Below are 16982 nucleotides of genomic sequence, written 5' to 3' on the forward strand. Positions count from 1 at the left end.
CGCGGGGACGTTTCTTGGCAGCACAAAAGAAACTGGTCAGCTGGGAAGAGCGTATGTCCCCTTCCCCCAGCACTCACAGCCTGCGCTCCGCTGTCCCGCGACCGGGACTGAGAGGCTTCCAAAGCGCAGGCAGCCACCTCCTCACGCCGGTCCCGGGTGAACGCCCGGAGAAGACACCGTGACCTTCACCGGGTCTATGCGCTCCCCTTTACTGCGAACGGCAGCGTCGATCACAGTCACGCGATTCCAGAGAACCCGCTGGTCAAGCGCACAAGTAACAACGTCCAGACCGAGCTTCGGCGATACGAGAAGTTCCGCCCCCGGCGGGGCCGTCCCCCGGGCCCCGCCTCAGCCCCGGCCCCGCGCGGCCCCGCGCTTTCCGCGTCCGGCGCGGCCCGGCAGCACCGCCTCTCGGACGCCGGCGCGGCCATGGCGGCGACCGGCAGCGCGGGGGGCGTGAGTGACGGCTCCGCGCTGTGGACCGAGATGCGGGCGCTGCTGCCCCGCACCGAGGAGGGGTTAACCTTCGCGCTGAGCGGCGAGGTGGAGGACTGCATCCTGCCGCTGCTGCGGCGGGCCCGCGCGCTGCTCTACGGCGCGGCGGGCCGGCCCGGGGCGGGGGCGGCAGCGGCGCTGGAGCGCCTCAGCTACGTCCTGCGCGACTACTCTTGGGAGAAGCTGAACGCGGGGCCGTGGAGGGAGGTCGGCAAGGGCTGGCGCCAGGTCTACGCCTACGGCTGCCTGTTCGGGGCGCTGGCCGAGGTGGCCGCGGGCCGCCCGCTAGCGCGCGCCGTGCAGCTTTGCGACCTGGGGCTGCTCATGGGCGCCGCCGTCCTGGATAACGTCCTGGCGCGCCTGGTGCGCGCGCTGCAGCCGCACCTGCCCCGCGCGCTGCCGCGCGACGAAGCCCGCGCCGAGGTAGCGCCCGCACCCCGCCCTCCCCTCCTCGCGCCACCCCCCTCGCGCCCCGTCCTTCCTCGCGCTCCCCCCGCTCCCCCCCCCGCGCCCCCCGCGGCGTCGTGCCGGCTGCTGAGGGGGAACGTCCATTCCAGAGGGTCCGGCCGGAGCCGCCGCCGCCCCCTGCGGTACAGCCGGAGGAGGTGATTCCGCACCTTCAGTGTCCTTCGCTGGAGCACTTCAGAGACAACTACCTCATTCCCCAGCGGCCTGTGGTCCTGGAGGGTGTCATGGACCACTGGCCGTGTATGAAGAAGTGGAGGTGAGAAGTTCCTTGTCAGTCCAAGTAAAGGCATGATTGTTCCCTGTGTTGGGTATCTTGATGCTCGATAGGGCAGCAGAGACCTTCACAGAGGATGGATACCGTGGGCAGTGCATTTTGCTAGCAGCACTGTCCTACTGCTCTGTGGAAGTTGCTTCATTGATGAGGGAAGCTCTTCGTAGCATTCAGGGCATCACACGGCAGGTGCTGGACTGTCTTGGGGCAAATGTGACCCTTTGCCCAGTCTCTGGCTCTTCATGAGTGAAGGCCGCCTTCTGCCCAGCCTGCAGCCGTCCCAGGAGCCCAATGGCAACACCTGGGAACTCACCAGAAGTGCACGTTGCAAAGTGCCAGTGAGCTGCTCACAGCTCAGTGGATCTGTGTCATGTACACATCATGGAACTTGCTGATAATCAGTGCAATGGAAAATGAATTTTAGAGCCGTGGGTAAGCATGATTGACTTTTTCATTCGTGAGTCCAAGCACTGATGTTTGTTCCATGTTGTGTTTGAGTGTTGAGTTTCAGACACCACTGTGCAGGACTAACAGCATTGTGCTGCCTGGGTAATGCAAGCAATGGTGCCCACATTTCCAATACTGAGCATCAAGTATTTGTGAGGTGAAGGTCATGATTCCCTAGAAAAGGGGAAAAACCACTCCTGCTTAGTTTGAGTAGTTCAACAACCAAAGGTAAAATTAAGTGAACACACTTGCTACGTCATAGGGATTTTATTAATTTTTGAGGGAAGTTAACTGCACTGGTTGACCGTAGGCACTTAAAAAGATTAACTTCTCCATTTAGTTAATATCATTTTCCATGGAAAGATGTATTTCACCCATCAAACTAATCCCTCTGGCTATAATTGGGATGGGTATTTTTGGCACCTGTATAGACACTGACAGAGAGTTGATCTAGTATTACTGACTAAAAGATACAACATTTTATCACACATGGAAGCAGGCAGCAAAAAATTTGCCATCCCCTGCCAAGAGACAGTAACAGCTTAAATGTTCTTAGTTTGGAAGGAAACAACTGAGGCAAACAGGTTTTTAAACCAAAACAAAACAGGCAGTTGTGGGGTCATGTACACACAAACCTGCCTGCTGATTTCCTTGTTGCTTGCACCCTTTTCTTCTGCCTTTTTCCTCTGGTTGGTTGGATTTAGACAGGAGAAGCTCAGGCTAGTAGAATTTTATTACCCAACAAGACTAATTTGGATTGATTGCCTTACATTCAAAATTAGTAAGAGCAGTATAGAAGGTAATGGAACTTTCTTTATTTCAGTGTGGACTATTTCTGTCAAGTCGCAGGGTGCCGCACAGTCCCTGTGGAGTTGGGTGCTCGGTACACAGACGAGGAATGGTCTCAGCAGCTCATGACTGTCAGTGACTTCATCAGCCACTGTATCATGGATGAGGTCTGTTACACTCATTTGTTTCATCTCCAAACACAGCAGCGTGGTGCTGGTACAGACAACAGTTCTGCTTACCACAAACAGAGGTGATGTCAAGGGAGGGGGTGTGCTGTAAGCAAAACTCTGAATTAAATGGTTTAACATATTTTCAAGACCTGAAGCTAGGAATAATTATTGCAACAATAGGTTTGAATTTTACCTATAATCAAATGTACAGTGGCTGGAATTTGATGAATAAATACATACATACGTACATACATAAGCAGCAAAAACCTGACTGGTGGAATCTAAGGATAAGGGATCCTCAGCCAGCAGTGTTGTTCCTCTTTCTATTAAACTGTTTCGTGAGATTTAGGATCAGATCCAAATTTACATGCCATGAGGCACAAAAATACAAAGTTGATTAGCATCTGGAATGTCTTTTTGCTTTCACAGATGAGGATCCCAAGCCCCCATTTGTGTTTCCTGGCCTTCTGGCAGGAAGGACCATGTGCCATAGCAAACTGATCTGTGGTGCACCCTGGAACAGAGTATGGAAGTAGTTCCAGGGTGTGAAGGAGAACTGGTCTGTGTGCCAGCAGGGTCTGGCTAGAAAGATGTAGGACATTGTCAGCTGTCAAGATTTAATAGGGAGTCCCAGCTTCCTTCAGTAACTCGAGCTGGATGATTTATTGATTGTGGAGACACACCTACACTCTCACAATTTCAGTGGAGCTGTAAGTTGCTGTTTCCGAAGACCCTTATACTGTTCAAATAGTTGTAGTACTCTGAATAGGCCATTGAAAATGGTTGTTACCTATAAGTAAATTCTGTTCACCTGTAAGTAAAATAACTCACTGTCTTACCTGTATGTTACTGTGTTTTGTCTTTCTTTGCTGTCATTTCAGAACAATGTAGGATACCTTGCCCAGCACCAGCTTTTTGATCAGGTAAAACTTAGTGAATGTTTTTATCTTCCTACAGTCATGTGTTCCTTTTGTAGCACAAGTTGTCTCTGAAGACGACTGTGCTAGATTGAAGGGCATATGGAGAATTTGCAGTAATTCTTAAGTTTCTATTCCCACGATTTGAAGGAACAGAGGGAGAGGTTTATTCCATTTGGCTGCAAGACATGGAAACAAAACCCTTTTGGGATGAAGACATTAAGTCCTAGTGCTGTTTCAGTACAATGTAGCATATACTTAGGGGGATATCACCTGGAAAACCCATTTCCTCAAAGACTGTAAGTCAGGGAAGAGATTTGGACAGGAAACAGTGTTCAACACTGATATGTTTACCATAATCTGAAATGTCATTCTAGTTTACCAGAGCTTAGGTTGGTGGGAGACATAAAAAGGAATCTCACAGAGAAGCAAGCACAGTATAGAAGAGATCAACTGCTCCTTTTCCATGAAGAGCAAACATTCTTGTGGGTGTTTCTGGTTTCTGCAAAAGCAAAGGTTCTCTAAAGAACGAGGAAACTCCTTTCTTTCTCCCACTTCTCCTTCCAACAGAATCTGCTCACTAGAACAGAAAGTTTGAGAACATTTCCTGCAGATTCCTAGCAGCTCAGCTACTTTTCTCCTACCCTTGCTGGACCAGCCAGTCATGTTTTCTTTGTGTCCAGCCTTGCTCATCTGTTCTATGAATTACGTATTTTGGCAAGTCAGCACATACCCTTTTTAATGTTTCTTTCTTTATGGAAATAGATCCCAGAACTGAAAGAAGATATCAGTATCCCTGACTACTGCTGCTTGGGGGAAGGGGAAGAAGATGACATCACCATTAACGCTTGGTTTGGTCCAGGAGGCACAATCTCACCTCTTCATCAGGATCCCCAGCAAAATTTTTTAGCCCAGGTATGTACTCTAGTTACTCTGCACATGCCATTAATGCAATACTTAGAGAAAATGCTTATGGTATGTGTTAGAGACATGGGGAGCAAACAAACTGAAGGATAGAGAACATGCAGACAGATACTGTTTTCCTATTTTATTGCATTTGCCACTACTGCAACTTAATACTGAATGTAATCTTGTAGACCACAAGTGTTGCTCATTGAGAGAGACCATTAGTTACCCTTGTTTTACAGATGATAGATAGAAATCAAGAAGCAGCTTTTCCAAGGTCACATGGAATTTGTAACAGAGTTGGGAAGAATCTGGATCCTGTCATGTTGTACTAAGGAGTTTCTTTTTCTGGTGTTGTGGTTTGAGCCCAGCCAATCCCCAAGCCTCATGCAGGCGCCTTCTCATCCCCCAACCAGCAGGATCAGAGAGACAACAGGGAGAGTAAAAGCTAGGAAATTTGTGGATTGAGGTTTAATAAGCAAAAACTGTGCATGCAAGCAAAGCAAAACAAAGAATTACTTGACTGCTTCCCATGAGCAGGCAGGTGTTCAGTTGTTCCCAGGAGAGCAGAGCCCATCATGCTTAACAATTACTGGGGAAGACAAACACCATCACTCCAAACATCCTCCCTTTCTTCTTCTTCCCCCATATACAGAGCATAATGTCATATGGTCTGGAATATCCTTTGGTCAGTCAGTTTGGGTCATCTGTCCTGGCTGTGTCTCCTCCCAGCCTCCCAGGCACCTCCAACTTCCTTGCCAGCATGGCAGTATGATAAGCAGAAAAGGCTTCAGCAATACTGAAGTTTTTGCAATACTGTATGTATACAGATGTATTCTGGATCCAAGCAGTTGACTACTGTGAATCTTCAAATACTGAGAGGTGTTTTGTTTACTGAAGGAAATTGCTGTCCCATCAAACTCTTTAATAAAACCCAGGCTTACACTTTCACACTTTTCCAGAAGGACTGTGACATTACTTTCTACTGATAGTTATTTATGGGTTTAGCCTTAGTTTCTCTGTTCCAGTTGCATCTTGCTAACCTGTATTTTCACTTGAAACTGAAGCTTAATTCAGGCCTTCCTAGAATGGTTTTTTACAACTGCTGTGCAACTCTGTATGGATTGTATTTTTCTTCCATGCTACCTGCTCGGCACACACATACTGCTGCATTCTGAAAGTGAAGTACTGTACTATTCATGCTATGTAAAGCTGGAGGGGAATTGTTCTTGGTAGAAGAAAAATTTATAGGAACTGTTGAACTGGGAAAAGACTGTTCCCTTAGAAACCTCAGAGCTTGTTTTCTTCTGCCTGAAAAATGGGAGATTATCTGCCAGTGCTGTGAGAGTCTTTGTAATTTGAACAGCTGGTGATCTGGCAGCTTTCAATTAAAACTGCCCTGCTTCGTGATGCCATTTAAACTGTGGCTGTGGAGTACAGGAAGGCACAAGCACAAGTAACAAAGTGAAATGATCCCTGCTGGCTGGCTGCTGGCTGGTGCCAAGGTTGTAGTTTTTCCATTAATGAGAAAAGCAGTCTCTGGAGATGCAGGCTATTCCCCATTAACTGGTGCCCCCAGTCTTATAATATACAAGGTCTTAACCCAGTGAGGCAAGTTAAGGAAGGAGCTGTTAACAGCTGATGGCAGTCCCAAAAAAAGTTCAAGCATTCAGAGAACATGCTGTTGGAGCAATAACCAGCATTTTTTGTCACTTCCATGGGTCACCAAAAATACCATGTAATACTTGGTTCCTTACAGAGTAATTAATATCCTTAATCCCTTTGGGGTATGGAAGGCATCCTAAAAACACATGGACAGACAGAGTTATGTAGATCAATGCTCTAGTAGTTTAATCAGTGATAGTGAAGAGTAGGACAAGGCAGGAGTACATTGGTATTTGTCCAGTTTGTAGAATACATTTATGTGCTGTCCTTGAAGCAACAAACTCTAAATAGTCCGTATGACAGCTTTGGTGTTGGTAAGATTTCAGGAAATCCTGTTCTATTATGTGGGAAGGGATGTTAAGGTAGAGGAAAAGCAGATTGGTTAGGAATGGTTGGGTAGCCACTCCAGGGTGCTGGGGTTAGTCAGAGTACCTCTAAGAGGAGAGTTCCCAACAAGTATGATCATGCCTAGCTCTTGAGGGGATCTGGAATGCTGGCACAAGAGTATGAATCTTCACCCTCAACCTGCTGTTCCACTGGTATCAGCAGAGGAGTCAGCTTTGACTCGTTCATGCTGCCACATCTTAGCACCAAAACTTGCAGTTCATGTAGTGCTCAGGGAAGCCAGGCCACTCACCTTACGAATTCTCATCTCATTTCAGCATGCCAGTGAAAGAACTGGTTTAATGACAACACAGAAATAAGAGTTTGAGGGATATCTGGAAGCTTAGCAGTCACTGTGCATGTACCTCTGCCTGTTGATATGAATTGCAATGAAGGTTCAGCCTCCTTATTCTCAGTTCTTATTTTTAGCTATGTAGAGCCCAAAAAACGATGTATAAATTGGGTGCCTTAAACTTTGAATTGAACGCAATTTGGTTAAAGGCATTTCCTTCCCAAAGGCATTTCAAGTTCTTATCTGCTCCAACTGAAGAAGTACTTGAATTCCAATAGCCTGATTTAACTTTTTATTATAGCAGTATCTATTACTAACGAAGATAATTATGTTCCTTGTAATCAGGTATATTTTACTGTTAAATGCCAGCTATGGCCCACAGCTTTCAGTAATGTGCCAGTTAATGACCAATGGAAAAAATTTATTTTATTATATATAGGTATTTGGAAGAAAGTATATCCGTCTCTCTTCGCCACAAGATTCAGAAAACCTGTACCCACATGAGAGCCAAATTCTTCACAACACTAGTCAGGTAACTAGTTGCCTGAAATTTTAATATCAGTAGTGTTGCCTTATTAAATCCTATGTGAGTAAAGACATTCTTCTGATGATTGATTTTTTTTATAGGTCGATGTGGAAGATCCAGACTTGGTCAAGTTTCCAAATTTCACAAAGGCTGCATTTCAGTCCTGCATTCTGATGCCTGGACAGATTCTGTTTATTCCTGTTAAGTATTGGCACTACGTGCGATCACTTGAGCTCAGCTTCTCTGTTAGTTTCTGGTGGTCATAGCTCTGAAATGTAGTCAGCCGCACTGAAATGGGAATTAAAAATCAGGGAAGCAGCAACTCTCTCAGGAGAACTTAGAGGTGGAGCAAAATCAAAAACCAACAAACTCTTGCTAAAGCATGGAAAAGGAGTCACGATGGGTAAGCGGAAAGATGATGCTGTAGCCACTTCATTTTTGTAGATGTTTCTAGTAACTCCTAAAGAGCATGTGTTAGGTCATTATCCCGTGTGTGCATCCCTCAGAAACAGCCTGTGTACAGGCACTGCCAGGGGTCTGCCTGAGCCTCTGTCTGAAAAACCAGGTCAGTGTTATCTTCTACTTGGATTTAGTAACACTAAACCCTGGAGTTAGCTAGAGAAATGGTGCTACCTAGAGGTTAAATACATTAAAAAATTAGGCTAACACCAAGCAAGGTACTAGTTTCCTGCATGGAAGAAGTTATTCATGTCCTGGTTCTGGCCAGGACAGGGTTAATTTTTGCAGTATCTGGCCCAGACCCAGAGGTTATTCTGTACCACCTCAGCCAGCTACTGCTGTGGGCCAGGGGCTGGAAGGGGCTCCTTGGTCTCTTAATGATTGAGTTACACTTTTGTGTGAATCTTTTGTCTCTCTTGTACACTTTGTTATTGTTGCTATTACTGCTCATTTTCTTATTCCACTGCTGTTTCCAGTAAATTGTTCTTTTTGCAACTCATGATCTCTATCTTTTGGGCCTCAATTCTCCTCTCCATGAGGGGAGAGGTAGGGGGAGGAGGGAGTGAGCAAGCACCTTGTGGTTTGGAGTGTTTTGGTGGGAACACTAATTTGGGGAGTACCATTCCTAAACCACAACATCATGTTAATGCCTAGAACATAAGTGAAGTTAATCCATAGTTTAACTGCAGTTACATAAACGGAAGTTTAATTATACTTTGATTAAGCACCACCTGAACTGCTGACAGAGCCTTTCTGCAGTGTCACACATCTCTACCAAGGACAAGAATGCTGCTATTTCAGTCTGGTGTCTGGCAATAGCCAGTCCTTGGCTCCTATCCAAGTCACTCTTAAAGGAAGAAGCATCCTTACTTAAAACTGGAGACAGAAGTGCCAGGACTAAAAACCTAAAGAATCTCAATATGGTAATTTTTTCAGCACTTTGCAGACATAAGCTAACATTGCCCTAAGTCTGGTCCTACTGCTTCCCAATCATTCTGTGGCAATATTCCCTCCTTACAGAGCACAGCTGTTCATGATCTGGCCTTATGTCAAGACAAATCCTTCTGTATCTAAAGAAGGGACAAAACACAACCACAGTGCCAACTAGAAGTGTTCCAACTCCAGTCCTAGGTCAGAGACTCAGCCAGCTGCCTTGCACATACTGCACTGATTTTTCACCTGCTTGAGGTGCTACAGCAGGTGTCATTTCTACTGTGCACCTGAATTTGTACTGTCCCTGTACAAACAGGGAGCACTTGCTGAGAAAGGCTTCTTTCAAGAGTTCAGCTGCATAAATCAGCTTGCAGGACCAACTAAAACATTTGCATCTTTCATCCCCAAACATGCACTGAGAGTCCCAACCCAAGAATATGGAGAATTACAAACACAAAACAGGAAGGCAGGTGTTACTGTGAACAGGGAGGTCAGTGACAGTTTTATTTTAAGATCCTTAGAACTTCAGAAAATAAGTACACTGACCACTGTTACTAATGGATACAATACAGTCTGGCTGTTCTGCCAGAGTAGGGGCAAACAGATGTCACTGTCATCAAGTTTTACTGGCATCATCTAGGGCCAAGAATGGAGCTCTGTGGTGGGTCTGGGAGCCCATCCGACTCATCCCTGCAAAGAAAGCTAAAGGTTAATGGACAACACAGAAAAAAGAATAATACTGTATAACCTCCCTTTTGAAAATGCTTTGTGTATTCCCATGTTGCTGTTCACAATGTCCCATTTCCCTGGACAAATGGAGGAATTCCAAAGAGATTCTTAGAAGCTTGGTATTTCCAGAAGTTTTAGTGTCATAGTTGTGTCTCTATTCCCCCCCACCTCCTAAAGATAGTTATAAAAAAACATGCCCAGGGTCTTCTATGCCCCTGTGGCACTCTTTGGGCACTGTGGGGGCTCAATACTGCCTATGTGTGGTTTAGTGTCTGAAACATACCACTGAAGTCAGAAATGGCTGATACTCACAGTTACAAATAATACAGCCAGTGCCACTGAACATCACAGCCCATTCCCTAGTATTATTACATTCAATTTTTTTAAAAATAGGTTGCTTGGTACCTGGGATGTCACAAGACCAGAATTCATTACACTTGGGACAGCGGGGTTCAGCCTGAGCTCTGAAGTACTTTCTGACACAAGGTAAGTGCATTCCAATTCCACAGGATTCACATACTTGGCTCTGAAATCAGGAGTGTTGATTCAGAAAATCTTTCTAACCTGTCCTTCAATTTAAGAGAAAGTTGTTACAAAGGGCAGCAGATATGCAACGCTTTGTTCCAAAGAATGGTTCCCACAATACAGGTGGTGGACACACTCAACAGTCAAAGGTGGTAAAGGGTTTTTAAAAGGAGGTATATGGACAAAATCTAGCTTGAAAGACAACAGTTTCAGTGCAATAAAGGAGACCAATTAGGATGGAAAAAGTAACATGGAAGCATGTTAGTTGGGCAGATCAGAAGATGCAGGCTCACAGAGCAAGAAAACATAGCAGTTTTGGAATAGGAATCCAGGCTGTAACTACTTAAGACTGAACTGGTAATGTCCCAGTTATCAAAACACAGTGCTTTAGCATGCTCTACATAGCACATGTGCTCCTTCTGAGGTTCAAACACAAGCAATTCCTGAATTAAAATCCCAGGACCAAGAATGAATGTGTCACACGATGACATCTGCTGGTAAGACCCAAAGAGGACACTGCTAACACCTCATTGCTAAATCTCTTTCAGCATCAGGGGTTCATCTCTAACATGCTGGTTTGGAAAGCCAGACAGCACAACCACGATCCTCACTGCAGGAGTGCACTTTCCCTAACCTTATACTTGGAGACACTGCTCCAAGACAATTTTATTTCTAAAGACAGAAGATAAAATGCCTGAAATGAAAAAAAAAAAAAAAAAAAAAGTTTTTTTTTCAGAATACACGAGCACCATGACCAGATTACAAGACCAAGATTTTTCAGTGCCTACTACTACCCAAGGGAAAGTACCACAAACCTCAGCTATGATGACACAAGTCCACTGGAGGAGGTGGTAAAACATGTTACCTGGATGGCGAGGCTGTGACAGATGTTACATTTCCTTGCCACATCCTGGTAGTTGCTGAGAATGTACTGTTCCATCTCAATTATGCAACGAGTATGCAGAGTATATTCTCCATTTTTCTAAGGAAACAAGTGTTGAGATGAGGAATTTCTTTTAATTCCTTTTACCTTTTTTGACTGCTAACCACTTATTAACAAGCCACTTTTTTCTACCGTCACGAAACTATTGTGCTGGTACAATGCAATACCAGAACACTTTTGAAATAGAACCCCTTTGCTTTAGATGAGCAGAATAAAGATCCTACACCTTTAACAGACATCTAGTCCTTGAAAAGCACAGATGAGCAAGCATGTGTGCCTTAACAGAGGCATGCTGTTCTGGGACTCTCCATTTATATATTAGAGAAAATTCTCCCAGCTTTCAAGAAAATCTAGGCATTTCCTGCTTGAGGTATCTTTGGAAATCTCTGTCAAATCAACTTAACATGCAAGTAACTGTGTGGCAGCAGGCTGGAGATCTATGATGCAATTACTCCAGCAGACAAGGGATTAAGGTCTCATTTAGCAAGCAATTGCAGTGTCCACATGGTGAGCTCATCTCCACTGCTCCCTCATAAAATAAAACAGGTGTAACCATGTGCACAGTGGCCCATGCATTTCTGGTAGAGGAGTTTTCAACAGGTCTGGCCTTACTCCTTTTCAGGAAATTGTAAACGTAACTAACAGCACTGATCACTGTGAAGAGCTTTCCCCAGCTCTTGTTCCAGGTTGAAGGATGCTGTGCTGTTGTGTACAAAGGATGTCCGTGTGTCACTGGGCAGGACTGGACGCATGAACCCACCTGGCTCAGGTACAAGAAATTGAAACCATATAGTCCTGCACAGACCTACTCAAGGACTTCTTCCTTGTAAGTCTCCTTCCTTTTCTGCAAAAATCACTGGAGCAGCAATAAGCATGGGCCCCATAAGACCATTTTTGCCATCAGTCATTCAAGAAGACCTCCAGTTTCAGCTACCACATCCATAAGAACATGGTGGCTGGATCTACTGAACTACGAACACTTGAATGCAGTTACCTCAGAGAGCCACTTGTCCTCCACAAAAACTTTCAGCACTTGTTCTGCTTCCTTTTTCTTCATTTTCTTTGTCTTAAATTGGTCTGCCAAGTTTAAAATATCTGTAGATGAGGCAAAGCCATTTTCTGATAAAATTATTAGGTCCATCTACAGGAAGAAACATTACCAAGTATTAGAAATACTGCAATTAGGCAGACATACCTTATAGTAACGTGCTGATGTGCATTTTTATAGCATCCATGTAAGTGAGAGATACTACAGTATATGGCTTGAACCAGAATTGTAAAAAAAAAGCCAAAAGCTGAAACAATCATTGTCCCCTTGACAGTTTCCATCTCTGGAAAGAAAACATTTCCACAAATAGAAGAGCTGCCTAAGTGCATTCAGGGACCCCTGGACACAGCGGTGAGACATCCATTTCTTTTTATCTGCTCTTTATTGAAGTTCTTTTCAGGAAAAACCTCAATAACCATAGGCAAATGTTTATATTCAAATCAGCAAATTCATTTTGTGTGTTACTAGCATTAAAAACTACTGCATATGACTAAACTACGGAAGCCAGTGAAAAACTCAACAATCATGACTGAAAATCATGAACAAATTGCTTTTGTTTGTGTAACTAAAAGCAGGTGTGTTGTGTCCCTAACCGCAAGGAGCCCTTCCCTGGTGCTGATATTGCCTTACCCATAACTGATTTACAAGAGCAAATCATTACTTGCACACACTTTCATCCCCGCCCACCCCACCCATCTAATCTCAGATAAATTTAGGTAAAATGGCAACTACTTCCTCAACCACATCTCCATTCATTTCCATTTTCATTAATTTTAAGATGATAACTTCCCAAATAATATGATTTACTAAGTGGTAACTGACATACTTACTGTTTTTCTGAACAATTCTAATTCAATTTCTGTATAGTCAGATGCCATTTTAGTTACTTCAGTTTCCGCCAAATTCACCTAAAAAAAAAATAAACTGATATACAAAAGTGCCATTGTAGTTGTATACCAGAAACTGTAAAGGACCCTCTGAGGTAAAGAATACATCATCTTACAATTAACATAAATGTTAGTTCTTTGAGGGGCACTTGATCATATTCAAGTTCTTTCTTTACAACCCCTGATCTTCCAACCACAAATTCTCCACAGCTGCCTCTGCCCAGGCAAAGCCATTCAACAACCCAAGCTCCCAGAACTGACAGAGTGCTGCAGCAGAGCTGACACCTCACACCAGGCCCAGTGCAAGACAGCAGCAGAAACTATGCTATCAGTCACCTTTTTGTTCACTGTGAAAAACAGTTGCCCATGTTTTCTAGTCTTATTGCACATGCTACTACTATTACCTGTTAGCTCAACTTAACTGGCAAAAGGAAAGTCTAAAAGCAGCAGCTAATGTTAGAATACCTCCTGTATGGCCTTTGGAAATTACTAGATAACCTTCCTTCTCTGATGTGCACATTGTAGGTCATCTGGGGAAACTTCTTATAGGCCACTCCTCAACAACCCTTTTGTGCTAGGTTGATTTTTGAGTGGGAGAAAAAGAAAACTAATGTTGGACAGCTCTCTGTGTTTTCTAGTTTAAAAATCTGTCTCAAGAAAGAAAGTCTCCTCTGGTAAAGGAATCTCACTTCAGCACTTAAGCAATGTTTATGCTAAGTAACTCCAACACTGCTGTTGTCCTTGCTGCCATGTCCTATTCCAACACACGTGGGCTATGGCAGTTTATCCTCCCAGCAGCTCCTGCAGCCACTGCCAGCCCCACACAAACAGCAGGTACCTACTACAGCATAATGTGCTCTCCCATCATCTTCCGATAGTCCTTTCCGGATCTGCATAAACAAAGGCTGCAGGTGGCTATTAATAGTGCTGATGAAATCGTCCAGTTTATCGTGTGCGTAGTAAACTGAAAATTAATGAGAAAAACCACATACAGAGAAAAGTCAAACAACTACAGATCAGGCAGATCTTTTTATGTGAAACATCTTTCCCAAGTAAAAGTGCTAAAACTGTGAGACAGAATTCAAACAGGAATTCAAACTGTTCTATTCAGCAGACATATCACTTCCTTGTGCTGCTGTCTCGTGGCCCTAAGAGACACTCAGCCCCTTTAAAATCAGTTGACAGAGTCCAGACACTCTGCCTCGTTTCAGGGAATCCATGGTACTAATCCAATAATTACAGTGACTTGAACTAAGCTAAACTGAAAATAAAACACGACTGGCAAAAAATATTATGCACGATAGAAAAATACACTGACTTGAATTCCGTTACACGCAAGGGATTTCTTGTTTCTGTGTGCTCTGTTTCACAAATAACTGGCATATAAGTGATCAAGTTACATATCAGAAAACCTAAAATTCTAGTGTTGTAGAAACACAGTATCTTGAGTCATGTTCTATAAACCAAGTAAATACTAGCAGGTGTTTTCTCATACACATAATTAAGATGGACTTTGGAGTCATTCTGTGGAAGCGCATGTGATGGCTCTTGCCTGCACAGCACCAGCACAACCCTCATGTCCATCCAAAACAAGATTTTGTCAGTGGCAACACTCCTGTTGCCTTCACCAGTCTATGGTTTAAAAACCCAAGCTAAGTAACAGCTCTGTAATTTTAGATAAATGATTCATGTCCCAAAAATACAACCAGTTATCACTAAATTAATCCTGTTCTCAGTCACAGGAGCCCCTCGCTCACATAACAGCATTGAACCAAGGTCCCACTCCCAAACCCCATGGCACTATACACCACAGTGCCAAACAGCACTCACAGGATGCTCCTGGCCAGGACTTCCTGATTCTGATACATGATTCCTTTAGTGAACAAAGCCAACAAACAGCAAGAACAATAAAAAGTAAGTACAATAAGTACTAAGTAAAGTAAGTACAATATTTAAGTGTAATTTTGTCACCTGCTTAGTCTCTGTCAACAGGAAACACTGCACACAGCAGTCAAGAAGCTTTAGTGACAGATCTCAGAGGGTAAAAGATGAAAGATAGCAGAATACTCTTTTGTACAACAGCTCTAATATTTTAATGTGAGATGAGTGGCTGTTCCAGTAGATCTTATGTGGGAAAAAAAGGGATAAAAACTCTCCATAAAAAATGAATAGGGGTTAGAGCACACCAAAAGTTGCGCTTCACAATTTTAGCATCTAAGAAGTAGGTCAGGTTATACTTCCTGACTCAAGAGACACACAAATAGATTACTTCATTCTGACCTTACATCTATGGGTAAGTAGGTACAAATTGACAGAAAACCAGAAGAGTCCCTGCAGAGTGGGTAGCATGGTGAGATGGCACAGGGACACTCCGGAGCAGAGCTTCCAGGACTTGGAATGGACAATATAGTGCAGGTGAGGTGGGAAAAAAGCACAGCAATTCACCAGGAAACCTCATCTCATCCTCACCAAAATGTTTCTGCAGTAGTCACTTCTCCCACAACACCTGAGAGAAATAACTGAAGTGCATTTACTTAAAAGCATTCACTATAGTGAAGTACTTCCAGTACTTTTAAAAATTTTTCTTAAATTATTTATATGTATAACCTATAAACAACGTTGATAAAATAAAAAGTACTATATACAAATCTGGCCTGATTAGAAGTTAGTTTACTCATTGCTATGTTATTTTATCTTTCAGGAAAGAGAAGGAACACTCATATCATTACAGTTTTTAAACTTTTTTTAGCTGGTCCGTGCCCTTCAGAAATCAAATTATTTGTAAGCTGCACCATGAAAAAAACCCAGTTCTTTCATCACCAAGACAGACACACCTTTATCAGTTTCACAGCAGTGCTGGTGTATTTTCCTGGCCTCTGATCCTTCTGTTATTCCATTAGACATCAGAACCTGCAAGAACCGTCGATGAGCATCAGTCATCTGAGCTGCCATCATGGTGTTTCACCAGGCTGCAGAAGGTTTAAGCTGAAATTAATGCACATGTTCATGGAAATTAAGAATACACAGTCCAAGTGTACACAAGATTTCCATTAAACTCTATTACACTGAATGAGAGCAAAAAAAGCAGATCCCAAGGTCGTCCTCAGAAGACAGAGGGTGACCAGCTCTGAGGTTCTGGAAGGGTGCAAGAGATAAAGCCCAACTAGTTTTAGCTACAGAAAAGAACAACATAGGCATTTTTGTCACCCAAAATCGGGAATAAAACTCCTAAACACCAATGCAGTAATAAGAAGCAAGCAAAATTTTATTGCAGCACTGGATACACAGAGGAATGACTCCTACTTAACGTGCATAGTTGGCTCAAGGTGATATACATATTAAGTCGCTTGAGTCTGCACAGTTAGTCTCAGACTGTGTTCTTGGAGGGTCTTTAGGCACCCCTGGTGCTCACTAAGCCTCTAAACTTTGATAATGATCTTTTCTATACGGTGTGGTTTTCATCGAAGCTGCACAGCACGTTGCTGAGCAAACTGGATTGGGCCGGTTTGACTTGTTACGAACGGTGGGTAGAGAGCTCTCAACGTCCCACTAACCGTTACATAGCGTTCCATTAACCGTTACCCTCTCCTACGGTATTTACAACACTGTCATCCCCCAAACCTGAAAATAACAGTGTTGGGTGACACACCATCTGTGTTTCTACATTGGATAAAGCTCCTACTCCCCACACAGCCTGATTTGAACACAGTCAGTCAGAGCGGGTGACTTTGGACCGAAAATAATCCTCTACAGGTTTCGAAGAACGCCTGAACTAACTAAAGGCAGCTCAGGAAATTCCCTGCGCACCAGCGCACCGACCGACTGTCCGCTTCTGGCTGAGCTCTGGCCCCGCCGCTTCGCCGCCCGCGCGGCCCTGGGCCAGCCGCAGCCCACGAAGGCAATGGCCCGAAAAACTGCCCGGCCCTCGGCCCTGCCGGGCCCTGCCGGGACCTGCCGGGACCCGCCGGGGCTCACCGGAACCCACCGGAGTTTCCCGGAGCTCCCAACGCACCACCACCCTCTCCCCGCCTCAAGCCGCCCCCGCACCTGCCTGTCCTCGCCGGCACCGCGATGGCTGCGCGCGCCTGCCATCGATGGCCCCGCCCCGCCTCCCTCCCGGCCCCTCCC

The 16982-nt window shown here is 44.5% G+C and overlaps 2 protein-coding genes across 7 annotated transcripts; one reads left to right on the forward strand and one right to left on the reverse strand.

The window, feature by feature from the left end:
• The first annotated feature begins 377 nt into the window (after window positions 1–377).
• Window positions 378–8288, forward strand: KDM8 (lysine demethylase 8). Its single transcript, XM_069029668.1, has 7 exons — window positions 378–918; window positions 1053–1219; window positions 2505–2637; window positions 3522–3563; window positions 4323–4472; window positions 7244–7336; window positions 7432–8288. Exons 1-7 carry the CDS (start codon window positions 430–432, stop codon window positions 7594–7596), a joined length of 1239 nt encoding a protein of 412 aa, XP_068885769.1. The 5' UTR covers window positions 378–429; the 3' UTR covers window positions 7597–8288.
• A 907-nt stretch (window positions 8289–9195) lies between these two features.
• NSMCE1 (NSE1 homolog, SMC5-SMC6 complex component) lies at window positions 9196–16970 on the reverse strand. 6 transcript variants are annotated; one of them, XM_069029672.1, is made up of 8 exons: window positions 16906–16970; window positions 15689–15823; window positions 13697–13818; window positions 12798–12875; window positions 11914–12060; window positions 10842–10958; window positions 9857–9977; window positions 9196–9412 (listed from the first exon to the last, which is right to left on the reverse strand). In XM_069029672.1, exons 2-8 carry the CDS (start codon window positions 15807–15809, stop codon window positions 9339–9341), a joined length of 780 nt encoding a protein of 259 aa, XP_068885773.1. In that variant the 5' UTR covers window positions 15810–15823; window positions 16906–16970; the 3' UTR covers window positions 9196–9338. The 6 variants fall into 6 exon arrangements, with proteins under 6 accessions (XP_068885773.1, XP_068885771.1, XP_068885770.1 ...); XM_069029670.1 differs by having other exon boundaries at window positions 16902–16964; XM_069029669.1 differs by having other exon boundaries at window positions 15689–15839; window positions 16902–16962.
• Between the last annotated feature and the right edge of the window lie 12 nt (window positions 16971–16982).

The sequence above is a fragment of the Aphelocoma coerulescens genome, chromosome 14, assembly GCF_041296385.1.
Source record: "Aphelocoma coerulescens isolate FSJ_1873_10779 chromosome 14, UR_Acoe_1.0, whole genome shotgun sequence".
NCBI classification, from domain to species: Eukaryota; Metazoa; Chordata; class Aves; order Passeriformes; family Corvidae; genus Aphelocoma; species Aphelocoma coerulescens.

What these genes read in the sequence shown, in the direction of transcription:
- KDM8 (XM_069029668.1), top strand. Translation starts at nt 430, where the DNA reads ATGGCGGCGACCGGCAGCGCGGGGGGCGTGAGTGACGGCTCCGCGCTG. An exon ending in GCCACTGTATCATGGATGAG is followed by an intron (nt 2,638 to 3,521) that starts GTCTGTTACACT and finishes CTGTCATTTCAG; the next exon opens with AACAATGTAGGATACCTTGC. An exon ending in AGCAAAATTTTTTAGCCCAG is followed by an intron (nt 4,473 to 7,243) that starts GTATGTACTCTA and finishes TATTATATATAG; the next exon opens with GTATTTGGAAGAAAGTATAT.
- NSMCE1 (XM_069029672.1), bottom strand. Translation starts at nt 15,809, where the DNA reads ATGATGGCAGCTCAGATGACTGATGCTCATCGACGGTTCTTGCAGGTT. An exon ending in AGGACAAGTGGCTCTCTGAG is followed by an intron (nt 10,959 to 11,913) that starts GTAACTGCATTC and finishes TTGTTTCCTTAG; the next exon opens with AAAAATGGAGAATATACTCT. An exon ending in GTCACAGCCTCGCCATCCAG is followed by an intron (nt 9,978 to 10,841) that starts GTAACATGTTTT and finishes TCCTGATTTCAG; the next exon opens with AGCCAAGTATGTGAATCCTG.